The sequence below is a fragment of the Electrophorus electricus genome, chromosome 11 (genome assembly GCF_013358815.1).
Source record: "Electrophorus electricus isolate fEleEle1 chromosome 11, fEleEle1.pri, whole genome shotgun sequence".
Classification (NCBI taxonomy): domain Eukaryota; kingdom Metazoa; phylum Chordata; class Actinopteri; order Gymnotiformes; family Gymnotidae; genus Electrophorus; species Electrophorus electricus.
In genome coordinates this window covers 10,805,001-10,820,000 of record NC_049545.1, presented here as the reverse complement: position 1 = coordinate 10,820,000, position 15,000 = coordinate 10,805,001, and the positions used below count along the sequence as shown (strand labels likewise).

General features: G+C 41.4%; 1 protein-coding gene across 5 annotated transcripts in view; it reads left to right on the top strand.

Annotated features, from left to right (window-relative positions):
• The window catches only part of slc4a11 (solute carrier family 4 member 11), a 41,880-nt gene that overhangs the window by 4,131 nt on the left and 22,749 nt on the right, over nt 1–15,000 (top strand). For 3 of the 5 annotated variants that reach the window (XM_035531870.1, XM_035531872.1, XM_035531869.1), the window contains exon 2: nt 13,215–13,265. In XM_035531870.1, coding sequence (XP_035387763.1) covers nt 13,215–13,265 — 51 coding nt within the window. Of the gene's footprint in view, nt 1–504; nt 634–13,214; nt 13,266–15,000 lie in introns of those variants that run through there. The other 2 variants (XM_035531873.1, XM_035531871.1) reach the window with 1 other exon arrangement.

Genomic DNA, 15,000 nt, shown 5'->3' with positions numbered 1-15,000 from the left:
ATCTTGTGTCTGGCCTGATGCCATGTGAGTAATGTGATATAAATCTAATATGCAAATAACTTTTCAGTATAGAACCAGGAAATATTTTCTCAAAAGCCAGACAGATATGAATCTGTAACTTAATATAAATGATGTTTTGTTTTTATACTGATTTTTTTTAAACAATAAATCACATTGCATTCCTACCGAGTAAAAGACCTACCTAAGCCTACCTCAACCACAACACACTGACATACGTAATGTGACTGTTATCAAAGCAAGTATGGCTCAGACAGCACATGCCATGCTAGCTGTGTCCTGTCGCGCACACACACACAGACACTGACGTTCAGTATTGTTCGTGCAGCTAGTTAAGACTTATGACTGCAGGCAATGACAATCAGAGGGACAGGCTTTAGGACCCAGAGTAACAGCTCTGAGGAGGCAGAGCAAGACTGACTCACTGAATGTGTCTGTGAGGGAGCGAGAGAGAGGAAGAGAGAGAGAGAGAGGTAGAAGGGAAGAAGGGAGGAGAGAGAGGAGGAGAGCAGAGCAGAGGTGATCTTGCCCCTATTAGTCTGTGGACTACAGGAAAATGATGGGTTGAGAAGGGAGTCATGGAACCAAACAAAGTTCTTCATTTTGTGCCATCCGGTAAGGACCCCTCACACACTATCTCTCTCTCTCTCTCTCTCTCTCTCTCTCTCTCTCTCTCTCTCTCTCTCTCACACACACCCACACACACACACACACACCCACACACATACACACGCATGCTCCTGCACTGTCACGACAGTGCATCCAAGGGGGGGGTCCCTGACACCTGAGATTGCATGTGTCAAATGTGTGCTGCTGCTGAGACGCGTGTCAGCGCGTGCGTCGGTGAGCGCGAGCGTGCGTTGCTTTAAGTTTTCTCCTGGCTGAATCCTGCAGGTCTGCGGAGTGTTTTTCTCTGGAGCTGGTGCTGGGTTTTTTTTTTTGTGTTGGGGTGCGTTACGCTGGAATGCAGTGGGGCTTTTGGGGCTGGTCTTCTGGAATGTGTCGTAAACCCTTCTTACATCGCTCATCTTTGTCGAGTAAACAGAAGAAAAATGAAAAAGAATATCATACTCTTTCATGTAAAAGCACATGCACACACACAAACGGGCAGGCACACAAACACACACACACACACACACACACACACACACACACACACACACACACACACACGAACACGCAGGAACACAAACAGTGGAGCAAAGGGTAGAAAGAGTGAGCAGAGAGATGCACTCAGTATATACCTGTAGAGGAGGGGGGGTTGTTCTGGGACACTACAGCTTATTTGGAGGTGTGATGCTACTGTTCACTTTCATTTTATTTTGATGACTTCCTCTTATGCAGTAGGCAATACATGTCCAGACACACACGCACGCGTGCACACACACACACGCGTAGTCATTTTTGAAGCACGTATACAGTATAAACACTCATGCTGTCTTTCTTTTTCTCTCTCACATTGGCACATGCACGCAGACTGCAGGTTGGCCTGTGAAGACTTTGCATTTGTTTTCCCTCAGGTTAAGCAGCAAGAACATTTGATCTCTCTCTTGCCTTTTTTTTTTCTCTTTTTTTGCGCGCTTATGATCAAAAGAGCAAGTTGTGTGAGAGACGCCGCATTTCAGCAGTGTGTTATATTGCCAAAATGAGATACATTTCTGTATATTTTCCGCGACGGCTCCACAATAGGTTTGATGGTGTGTCAGTGGACTAATTGTATCTCTGTATCTACTCTCTAAAACACAGTGCACACATGTTGCATGTTGTGCGCACGTACTGTAGGTTTGCATGCGCAGCTATAGGAAATCAAATTTCCTTTTGTCCTTGGCTTCCTGGAGATGAATGGATGGGGGAGGCGAGGCATGATGGAAGTGAGTTTAAGAGGAGGACACAGGCTTAGGAGCATGGCAGTAATGCCATGGATGCTTCAGTGTGTATGGAGGCTCTTTTATTGAGGAATGTGCTCTGTCTATATGACTGCCTTTCCCTAATGAGTGATGTCTGTCTCTCATTATGCACATATAACACATCATTCTTTTGATTCCTATATTTACTATATTTAATGTATGTATATATATATATATATATATATATATATATATATATATATATATATATATTACATTTATAACCACAGTTGATACTCAATAGCTTATCTTTCTGGCAGGCCTAATCACTTTGTGTGCATGATTAAATATATTGGGAATTGAGTAGTTAGCTGAATTACAGAAACCTGTGACCATGTGGTTGTGACTTTAGAGCTAAACTCACAGTGTCCAAAAGTGAAGATAACACACCGAGTGAGAAAATAGAATCATACATTCCTCTGTGTGTCCGCTTTGTTTTTTGCGGTACGCTACAAATCATCGGATAGAGATCCATTCATACAGAGATGAGTGCCTGTGAGCCATGGAGCAGGCTGGGACAACGTTTGGATCGTGCAAAGCATCTTTGTCTTGGGAATTACGGAAATCCTCCGGAGGCCGTGAGGGAGCGATGGAGTTTCTCTGATGTGTTAGATAGAGTGTTTGTGTGTTCTAATGAGAAGGAGAGTGTGTAATGTGTGGTGAGGAAGGGCTGTGTTTATGCTGGAGAACCACACAATGGAACATACCAGCATCGAACTCGTCATAGTAGATAAAACAGATAAACATGCCACTGCCTCCTTGTAATGGAACAAATATAGCATGAGGAAATCATACCAAATGGACTGTCTCTCAGAGCTATGAGCATGCTAAATCTCTAATACGATTTGTCAGGACACCCCTTCGTACATGCACACACAAACATACATGCAAACATGCACACTCAGGCAAACAACCACCCCCCAGCAAAGCTGAGATTGGTTCAAGATGTCGGAGGATGCAAGTGTTGTTGAATTCCGACCTTCACTTGCGAGACTGCCCGTGTGCCTGAGGAGAAACCTCACACTGGGTGCACACACACACACACACACACACACCCTTCTTGCACAATTACATACAAGCACATGCATACATGAAAGTGCACCAATGTAATCAAACATACATGTTCAGCTGTGCTTGACAAGTTCTCTAATGTGACGGTTCCCTACCCTGGTGTATTGTGCACTGCATGTGCACGTTTGTGTCATGGACGGTGTTTATGCGCAGACCAGAATTACATGTGTCACTCTCCCTGTTTCACTTCCTCTCTCTTCATCTTGCGTGCTCTCTGCTTCTCCCTCTGTCTCACCTCCTCTCTGGGCTCCTCTTGACTTCCTCTCTCTTCATCTTGCGTGCTCTCTGCTTCTCCCTCTGTCTCACCTCCTCTCTGGGCTCCTCTTGACTTCCTCTCTCTTCATCTTGCGTGCTCTCTGCTTCTCCCTCTGTCTCACCTCCTCTCTGGGCTCCTCTTGACTTCCTCTCTCTTCATCTTGCTTGCTCTCTGCTTCTCCCTCTGTCTCACCTCCTCTCTGGGCTCCTCTTGACTTCCTCTCTCTTCATCTTGCTTGCTCTCTGCTTCTCACTCTGTCTCACCTCCTCTCTGGGCTCCTCTTGACTTCCTCTCTCTTCATCTTGCTTGCTCTCTGCTTCTCCCTCTGTCTCACCTCCTCTCTGGGCTCCTCTTGACTTCCTCTCTCTTCATCTTGCGTGCTCTCTGCTTCTCCCTCTGTCTCACCTCCTCTCTGGGCTCCTCTTGACTTCCTCTCTCTTCATCTTGCGTGCTCTCTGCTTCTCCCTCTGTCTCACCTCCTCTCTGGGCTCCTCTTGACTTCCTCTCTCTTCATCTTGCGTGCTCTCTGCTTCTCCCTCTGTCTCACCTCCTCTCTGGGCTCCTCTTGACTTCCTCTCGGTCTCTCATGGCAGTAAAGGGAATGGTGGCCTGGCTTTAATAGAGGAAGACAGGAATGTGCAAGCAATCAGCAGGAATCCCCCAGCAGAGAGCTCACGAAACCAGAGCAGCCACGACGAGCCCGGAGTGAGAGAGAGGGAGAAGACGAGAGCGAGGGATTGAAAGATTAAAAGACGGAGTGTGAGAGGGAAATAAAATCTGTATTCCCTTGACATGCAGGACAGCGGTGTCCACACAGGCACGCGGATACTCTCAGCGCTCTCGTGGGTTTTCTGGTGTTATTTGATTAAAGACGGCTGTCATGTCGATACACGTCAGGACTGCAGTGAGTGGACGGGAGTCCTCTGACACCCTGACACACTCTCTCTCTCTCTCTTTCTCCATCTCACTTTGTCTCCCGCTGTCTCTCTCTCTCTCTCTCTCTCTCTCTCTCTCTCTTCTTTTTCCCTCACACTGTGGTTATGCTTGAAAGGACATTGTTCAGCAGAAGAAGGATAAATACATTCTTCCCTTTACTAAGGGGATGAGTTGTCAAGCGCAATTATCAGATTGTATTTTCGCTGCGGCTTTTCATGCCACTGCGCCTTTTCTAATGAGCTTTTCACACTTTCAGAGAGACAGACGGCAAAAAAGGGGGCTATAGATGGGGAGTGACGGCAGGCACACGTATGTCTGTAGAGGCTCAGGTATGTGTGGATCACACGTATGTCTGTAGAGGCTCAGGTATGTGTGGATCACACGTATGTCTGTAGAGGCTCAGGTATGTGTGGATCACACGTATGTCTGTAGAGGCTCAGGTATGTGTGGATCACATGTATGTCTGTAGAGGCTCAGGTATGTGTGGATCACACGTATGTGTGTAGACGCTCAGGTATGTGTGGATCACACATATGTCTGTAGAGGCTCAGGTATGTGTGGATCACACGTATGTGTGTAGACGCTCAGGTATGTGTGGATCACACGTATGTCTGTGTAGACGCTCAGGTATGTGGATTACATGTATGTCTGTAGAAGCTCAGGTATGTGTTGATCACACGTATGTCTGTGTAGACGCTCAGGTATGTGTGGATCACACGTATGTCTGTGTAGACGCTCAGGTATGTGTGGATCACACGTATGTCTGTGTAGACGCTCAGGTATGTGGATTACATGTATGTCTGTAGAAGCTCAGGTATGTGTTGATCACACGTATGTCTGTGTAGTGTCAGCGAGAGGCTCAGGTATGCGTCGATCACGCTCAAGGTCGTCCAGTCGGACCGAGAGAGAGCACAACGGAAGAGTGTGAGCTGACAGAAGCAACTGAGCGACCAGAACAATTTCACAATTTGCATAAAACCAGTGGTGTCAATTGCTCTTTTTTTTTTTTTTTTTGCAAAATCATATTATACTTTATTATTAGGTCTAGACCTAATAATTGGAATCCACATATAATTAGAGTCTTTTCATGAGGACAAAGCTGCTTTACCATCCTATGGCCGGATGGCTGGACACTTCTCCTCTGCGCAGTACAGCGAGAAATAGAGCCTGTTTTGAATTCAGCCCAGTGATTGTAGAAGTAGACTATGGAAACCACATTTGCAGCCTTTCGAGCGAGCCACTGCAGGCAGAAACTGTCCACGAGCAACGAGGACAGTGCTTCCTCTCCATGCAGCTAGAGTGTGACTGCAAGATTTTTACTTGTGTGATGGGCCTTGATTACTTGAGTCGCATGCATGTGAATACTTTTTGCTATGCATGCTGTGTATGTGTATTGTCTTTCATGTTTGTTTTTATGTATGGTGTTGTGAAAGTGTATCGTGTTTTCATTCATTGGATCTGTTTGATATGCTGCATGTTAAGCACTATATAACATTTACATATGTTTCATTTCTGTGCATTACTGCAATGCAGAGATGGCTATTTGTCTGATTTGATTTAAATTACTTGCAAATTGGCACTGTGCTGTTCACGTTTGACGTGAAGAGATGATGGACTACAGGGGCCAACCATCTATAGACCATCTAAGACCTAATGTAACATACTCTCTATTCCTCATCAAAGCTTCCACTTTATTCCCATAACAACCTGATCTCTGCATATGTGTGTAAGTGTGTCATTACTGGTCATCAGAAGGAATTCCCTCTCTCTTAAAGCATTCACAGACTCCAGGAGAATGAGTGCCAAAAAATCTCCAGGCAGATTTAGTCAACAAACCCCCACTCTCTCTCTCTCTCTCTCTCTCTCTCTCTCTCTCTCTCTCTCTCTCTCTCTCTCTTTCTTTCTCTCACTCAATCTCTCTCGGCTGTAAGTGACATTAGAACGCAGTAGGGAGCACCTTTCATCTGTCTCTTTCTTGCTTGCTGTGCTGTTGCGCAGTACTGGTGAGCTTGTGTTTGTGTGTGTGTGTGTGTGTGTGTGTGTGTGTTTGTGTGTTTGTGTGTTTGTGTTTGTGTGTGTGTGTGTCCGCACTAAAAACGATATGCATAGGCCGTTAGACAAGAACTGAAACATCACGCCCACAATCATAGGAGCTGAGGCATTTCCACTGCAAGGCTTTTGCAAGTAGGACCAGACCGCCAGCTATGAACAGTTATAACAGAACACTTACAGCAGCACTGTTGCCTTGCACAGAGCAAAGCAGCACCTCTCAGTCATCACATCCATATGCTTTACTGTCCATATGGACTGGACTTGTGACATCACAGCTATAAACAGCTTATATAAAAGGTATTTCTAATCAAAGCCACGCACATGCTTGGTGCATGCACTTTTACTACCCAACACCATATGTAGAACATTGCTTCTAGTGAACAATGTTCATTTGTCAGAGAGGGGATTAATCTTTTTTGTTTAGAGAGAGCTTAATGTCTTATGGCTATATAAAACAGCTCCACCATTTTGATTTGTTTTAGGTTGTTATGCAATCTGCTTAAGTTTGACAACTTCCAAGTCATTTCTATAGAGAAGTTAAGCCAAGAACATAGTGAGCTGTGCTTCATTGCCTAAAGCCTGTGGCCTCCAGGACCACAACTCTGAGTCTTCCTAGCAGAAACCTACCTGGTTTACTCACAAAGGATCTGATATTTATTTTCACTCATTTTGCAGATGCTCATAATCAGAATGACTAACCAAAAACCTTAAATCATTTTAAATCAGTGAAAGCCCAAGTGGTTAAGAGCAGGATGTAGATGGGGGCAGTTTGGGTTTGTGACTGGCAAGATTTTGGCCCTTCTGAACATGGCAAAAGTCTGGAGTAGTGCTAAACCATGGTTTGCAGCAGGCTAAGTTCAACGGGCACAAGAGTTTTGTTTTTTCTAACCTTGCTGTGAACCCTGCTGGGACCAGTGCAGTGATATCAGTAAGGAGGTCCCATGAGAGAACTTTAGAGAAGGTAAGAAGCAGAGTAGAGCAGCAACTTCTGGGTGGAATCATTCATTTGCAGTATTTGGGGCCTTTACCAATGAACATTGGCTTAAAATAAAGGAAACATTTTAGGCTGCATTTTAAATAGTGCAATAAATATCTACAGAGCACATTCTTCAAGGAAATGCTATCATTTACTCTTTCCACTTAGGATTTTGTCACATCATTATCTGAAGTCACACCAAGCATACTGGAATAATAAACACAAAAATAGTAGCTGTAGTTAAAAAGAGAAGTATTATACTATAATACTTATATAATATTATAATATTATGTTGTGATTATTTTGCCTTGTCCTGCATATTGCAACATATTGCTACCCTCTGCAACATCAGTATTACACAGGACAATGTTGCGATAACGATTAATAAGCCGTATATACAATTCAGCCTTAGTCAGTATTTGACAAAAGATTATCATAGAATAAGTAACAGTTACAATGTTTCAGTATCATAAAGGATTTCCCATTCTTCAGAATGATCAAATATAGTTAAGCTCCATGGTAAAGCTGCGAAATAAAAAAGCAACAGATAGTGGTTTTAGTCTCAGTTTAACATTCATTTCTTAATTAGTTTTGCTTCAAGTAACTGTAGCATGCAAACCATTACATTGTCACAATAACACTTGATTGGTCATAGTAAGATTTTATCCACTGGCCATCAAGTTTATTAGAATTTCCTACCTTGCGTCCATACTCAGTGAGCACTTTATTAAGTGCACATCTCTTATATGTGCATGTTTAAGTGTGCAGTTACAAAATGTAGTCCACCTGTTGCCATGCTTAATTCCTCTGCCTTGTTCATCAGTGGTCAGGTTCTGACCACAAGACAGCACTGAGCAGAAGGTTTTTACATGACACACTCTTCTTACCACAGCAGCGACATTAACATGGTAAAGGGTGACATGAGTGTGTCAGGCAGTGCAGGAGATGCTCAGGTTTTCATGTGTCTTTGTTACTGCTGCGTTAATGGAGGTTTGCCACCCAAAAATATCTTTGATCAGAAATTGTCCAGTGATGAGGAGTGAAAGTTTAGCAAACACAAGGTTTACATGGCAACATAATGTACAATCAAGAAATATTTCTAATAAACTGGATGCTGTGTGTATATGTAGTCCCTTTGCAGCATATGTTTTATTACTCTGCACTTTGCAGTGGTATTTTCTGTTGTATCGTTGCAGCCTAGTATGTAATACAATTTTATTTCTGTTGCTAACTAGTACAGTAATGGTGTAGCAAGAGATAGGAGGGTGTGCGAACTGAGTGGTCGAGTGCATGTTTATTCCCTGAGCAGCACAGTTTAGCTGCATAAAACCTATGCAGTAGCTCTAATGAGAGACGCTAACTGTACGCTGATAACTGTTAAGTGCTTTTCTGTAACTCCAGCTGTGTCCTGACTTTATCCCATTCTGTCATTTTGTGTTTTTTTGTTTTTTTTTTTCATTCGTGGATGTTAATCCTAAAGCTGTAAATTTGCATTATTGTCCCACGTGTACATAAATTTTTGTCCATTCCTGCTGTGTTCTTCTAGCATATTTGGTCCTTTCAATGTCACACAGAGAGGGCATTTGGTGCTTCTCATTTCAGCTTAGCACACAGAAGGAAACGGGGGCTATGCAAAGGAGTTTGTGGTTGGGTAGCATGCTAACCACATAAATGACAACTTCTCAACGGCAGAACCTCTGGATCTCACTTGATCTCTGTCTTTCCCTTTTAAGTTTCCAAACTGTTCTGTGTGTCATAAGACTGGACCTTTTGCTCTGATAAGCGTTCATTCATCTGTGTCTGAAAAGCAAGGAGTGTAAACAACAGTAAACAACAGTGCATGCCCACAAAAGAAATTGCACTTCAAGTTTTCACTTCCTGTTTTTGTAAACAGCTAACGTCTTGTTCTCTTACTATCACGATTAAAATGAGTACAAAAAGTGAGACCAACATCCCTGCCTATAGTTGGTACTCAAAAGTAAGCGCTTTGCTTTAGAAAGGCTATAGCCAGGGAGGAAATGCAAGTAAAGGCGGTATTAAACTAAATATGAATATAGTCTACTATACTTTTTGAAAAGGGATTATTCTGAATAAAATTTATTTTAGGAGAATCTTTTAGAATACTTCATCACTCATTAAAAATCCATACAATTTTTAAAAAAGAAATAAAGCACAATCTAAAGTAAAAAAACACCATTGTTACCTGAGGTCAGTGCTGAGTTGCAGGCTGCACACTTAGCTGCCTGGCTAACAAATGTCTTATGGTAAGTGAGTACAAAACTAGCCATCTACCTTAAGAAACAAATTCAGCATCTATTTGACATCTATTTTAATTAGCTAGCTAAGACAGGCAGAAACAAGCTAATTAGGGTATAGTCATTGAGAAATAAGGATGAAAAATAGTTGCAGAAAGCTTGCAATGAGAAATTATTGGCTAATTGATTACCTGGTCAGCTTGAATACCTAATATTTTTAATAGTTATATAGCTAGCTAATAATCATTTTATGTATTAGGGTCCCTTGCACTTTATTAATGGATAGTTAGCTAGCTATCTAGCTAGTTACCTACTCAAGCTAATAAGACAATTATTAGCCAGACAAGACGAGACTACAAAACATTTGAGATTATATTTACACCGCTGTGGCAGAAACTACATATTTAAAATCTAAACAAAAAATGTTACTTAAATTCAAGTTTACTTTAATGAATATGCAAAGAGATAATGCAATAAAGAAAAAAAATACCAATGAATAATGTGACTTTCCTAATACTGACAAATAACGATACAGCATAATTGAGTAACATAACCTATGGCTTTTCAAAATTTATTTTTAATGTAGTCCCATTGTAAATATATTCAGAGGTTACTCATTTTATTTATTGAAGGGAATACATTATTGAATACATTTAGGAGAGTATATCTATTTTTCAGCAACCAATACTTTTACCAAACTATTCTGCCCAAACCTGAGTATGGCATTATGGATTCCACTGCTGTTAAGCATCAATACTGATATCCATAAAAAATATAAATATTCATCTCAAGTAGAATTCCCAACTTACAATGCCGTTATGGAGAGGGAAGTCCCACTCTCTCTTTTCTGATCCAGCTTTGATCGCAGTGTGTATGCTGGAGGAAGAGTGCAGTTTCCTGATTTTGCAACAGAAGAAATAAAAGAAAATGGGAACTAGAGGAAGGGAAGGTTTCTCAGTCTCTGATTGTGCTGTGACTATCCTTGCCCTAAAATAAAGAAGGAATGAAGGTGAATTAATTATGGGATCTCTATCCTTAATTGTTCTTCACACATACCAAATTCTGGTTAACAAGCACCAAATACCCACTATATTTGTTTGTACGTGCACACATATGTATGTGTGCGTGTGTGTATCTTTGTGTGTGTTTGTATGTGTGTATGAGTACGTGTAGCTGTTTTTGTATCTTTGTGTGTGTATTTGAACATGACAGTGACCACAATAATGCTAAACATGCTCTGTTGCCTGTGTGCTTTTTGAGGTGTGCTCTGCAGCAGTCCCAGAGCAGCATGGTGTTGCAGCCATGCTAGACTCTGTCAGGTGATTTAATGCTGGAAGAGCAGCTCCTCCACTTCCTCCATCGGTTATTAGTGTTATCCATTTCCTGCCATAGAGCAACTGTGCAAGGCACCCTCATTATCTCTGACTGCAGGTAATGACAGTAGATTATCACATTATAAGTGTATAGAGCACTGGAAAACTATTGCGTTGGAACAATACTCACTGGATAAAGCCTTTGGATTGGCAGTGTCTGAGAGATCATTGCAGGATACGTGTGGCCTCGGGCTACAGCACAGTTCTCACTGAAAGGTCATGGTAGGGGTAGAGAGCAGAGCAGAGGCACAGGCCTGAAGAATGGCCCCAAGGCACTGCTGGGGAGCCAGAGAAGCTGGAGAAGCCCCACAGAAGATTTTTAATCTGGTCTGAGGGAGACAGCAGTTCTACTTCCATGGAAAGGGAGGCCAGAATATGCAGTCTTCAGTAAAGTTCAGTAAAGTGAGGGTAGACTTCCCTTTGCTGTGGAAAGGTGGCTATTCTCATTGATTAAACACCAATCTTGTGTGAAGAAGATGTTAATTCGTGTTTGGCTAAGTGTGTGTGTATGTGTCTGAGTGTGCGTCTGTGCAGGCATGTGTGTTGTGCACTTTTAACACAGCATCCTATTTCTAAGTCAACAACAGGCTACACATGATCTCTCATTTGACTGTATGCAATTGTTAGGTGATGTTCGTTACTGTTAGGTGATGCTCACCTTGTAAGAAAATTATATTCTGTTAGACATAGCAAAGTTACATGAGGAGTCCGTTAACATTCATTCTGAACTACAAAATGTTCTATCAACTATTTACCATATATCAACTGCTAGCCTGTATGCCTTATCCTTGGGGGGGGGGGTTTTGGTTTCATGTTTGTTTGTATTTTATTTGTCATGCCTCATATTTGATGCTCAGTGAATTGACCTTTCATTTGAGAAAGGTGCTATACAAATGAAAGCTATTATTATCGATGCAGTCAGCAGCTGAGCAAACCTGTAGGCATTTTCAGCCAGGTGGACCAACCAGTTTCTCTGCTGGCACAACCTGCCAGTCATAAATCATAAGAGGTTACAGCAGGGTGTGATATCAGTTAGGGAGATATTTACTCTATTGTCATTATATTTTAAGCAAATTACTATTTGTTTTTCAAAATGCCGTTTTAGTTTGAAAAAAAAACAAAAACCCAATCCTTGTGTGCTTCTGGCAGTTTGTATTTTAGAGATGTGTGTGTGTGTGTGTGCGTGTGTGTGTGTGTGTGTGTGTATTGTATACATGTGTTTTTGAGGTGATATTTTAATGACATGAAACAGGCAAGGCTTTATGCAACATCAATATATATTGTGTGAATGTGTTTTTGTGAGTGTATTAATGAGCATAATCTGTGACAGGGGATGTCATTTTGAACAGATTAATTTTTAAAATAACCTGATTTGTGATTATATTTTCTATAGCAGAGAGTTTTTACAGACAGTTGCCCAGTCAGAATGGAACCACTGTAGCGCTGAGTGCAGATTTACAGACAGACAGCATAACAGAGGTTTCCAATCATATGTCTCTGCTTTATTGGCTGGGGCCTTGTAGAGTTATTGATCAAAAAGTGGCTCACCAGCAGTGGCCCTCAAACTTGACTGAGGCTTTAAAGTCTGAATGTTGCTAATGTGAGCCGTGTGGGTTACCTAGAGACTTGGAGCCCTCCTTGCTCTTCCATTTGACACCACCAACGTACCCTTGACAGAAGCACTTAACCCCAAAAGGTGAAGTAGCAGAACAGCTACTGTAGGGAGGGTGAGCGCTTGTAACAGGGTGTAGAAAGGCATCCGAAAAATTTCCAAGTAATTCGTGTTTGCACGTAAGTGTTTCGTAGCTTTATAGGAGGGTGTGTGTCGAGGCTCGGTGAGCATGTTTTATCGAGTGTGTTTCTCTTTAGCGGCAGAAAGGCTAAAGGAGCTGGAAAAAGACATGCCTGACAATTAGGGAGTCAAAAACTGGAGGGAGAGAAGCCTCAGTCACGGGTGACTTCACCTCATAAATATCCCTCTAAACAGCACCAAATGAATGTGGGACACAGGTGTGGAAGTAAACATAGTGGTTATTCTTGTGCATGTCTCTGTGTGTTGCTTTGTGTGTGCGTGCGTGTGTGTGTGTGTGTGTGCGTGTGTGCGCTTTGGCACTGTCAATTTATGTGTGCTTTTGCTAAGTGAATAAAAGTGTGTGTGTGTTCATACAGTGGAGTAGACAAATAATTTGCCATTCAGCATTTACCTGAAGGCCACACGTTTGTACTTCTGTAAATATATAAATACCCATCTATACACTTAATAAAAAACAAGCAAATATCTAACTAAGGCTGATTAAGTCTCACACAACTCATATACTTTACATTTGAGTCTTGTCTGTGAACATATTTTTGTTCTATTTTGAATTACAGAGGCTCCTTCCTCGGGCATGGCCAAGAATGGATACTTCTATCAGGAGATGGGTGAGTGTGTATTTATGGTTGTTTGTGTGTGTAGGTGGGGGGGGAGTGAACAAAGTGGGTGCGTGTCAGAGACACAAACTTTGGTTTTTAATTTTCTTTCATTTATGTAATGGAATCCTCTATTGTTTTTAAGAAACACAGGCTTTTTATGTGTAGCATCATGCTGTTTATATAGCCTGTGCAGTTTGGGAATGTCGAAATAGAGGCACAAACTATAGGGAGATTATGTTGTTTGAACTTTCCACAATCTGTAATTACTCAATCAAAACATATGCTTTCCCACCTTTGAGAAGCAGGTGTGTACATCAGGTGTGGCAGCACTTGTGATATGCTTCTAATTAGTCTAGTCTTCTTAGTCACATTCACTGCCCTCTGGCCCTCACTCTACAATGAATAAATAAATAAGAACAACGCTGAATCTTTGTGCCATGTTAACTGATAGACTTTGTTTCTTAATGTGACCTTGGTTAGAAATGAATATTAGTACTTTATACATCAGGTTTTTTCTTTATGCAAAAGGGCTTTTTCTATTACAGGAATTACAAACACTCATATCTGGATTGAGCAAACATAGTTTGTGGCAAGTTTTGTGACCTCAGTATTAAAGGTTCTGTTTGAAAAACTTAAAAATAAGTTTAGCATTAGTTTAGCTCATTTTTCTGTTTCACTCTGGAGTGTTTCTGCATTATGTTGTACTACCAGCCTCTAATTACTGTTCTTTTTTCCTCTAATTCTTAAAAAAAATCTTTAGTTGACTATAATGGAGTAGACGAGTTGCTAGAAAATTCCTTCAGTTTAGATTTTTTTTGTTTTTATTTGTTTTCTCTGGCATTTAAGTGCCATTATAATAACCTTACTTTCAACCATATGTTTATTGTCAAGTTTATTGCCATTTTTCTGGAATGAATGGATGGCAATTATGTATTCCCTTTATTTTGAATATATAATAATTTTACATGTGTTTCATTATTCACTATCTCTGGGTAAATGTCCTGGGTAATGACCAGTTTTAACAGTATTACACAACTTGCAGCTGAGACTTGAACATCTTATTCAGTATTGCGTAACCGGATTTGTAGCTCTGCAATATTGGAGAGGAAAGTGATGAATGTTTACCTATATCCTTTATTTCTTCTTCTAAGGCCATTTTCCTACTGCACAGAAATTAAGTGCTCGAGTCTGCTCTTGAGGTCCATTTAAACACATTCATATCATATCATAGAAGTATTTGCATCATCTGTTTGATGTGTTCAGATCTTTTAATTTAGATGAAGCGTGTTCATAATAAACCCTGAAGAGACATCTCTAAAATTGTGTTAATTTGTTCATGAATACAGCAAATCTACAAGACTTGAATGTGATCGTTCAGGGATATTTTGGTGCACTGAGTCGGAGAAAGAGTGAAGGCAATTGTCAGTGTGCAGAGAAAAGACCTTCTCATCCTCTGAGGTTCTGGGCCTGGGAAGTGGGAAGCACGTTCAGTTACAACGCATGAGGATTAACTCACCCCACCCATGCTCCTCCATAGCTTTTCGTAGAGAATAATAGAAAATGGATTAGTGAATATATGAATAGATGAATGGACAGATATGAGGCAGATAGCCACAGCCAGAGCCAGAGGAGAGCAGCGTACTCCAGCCATGTGTGAATAAATGAACACTTTTAGTGATGCTCTGTGTTCAGAATCACATCTTTGGAATATTAAGTCGCAGCAGCACCTTTCATTTAATACGCC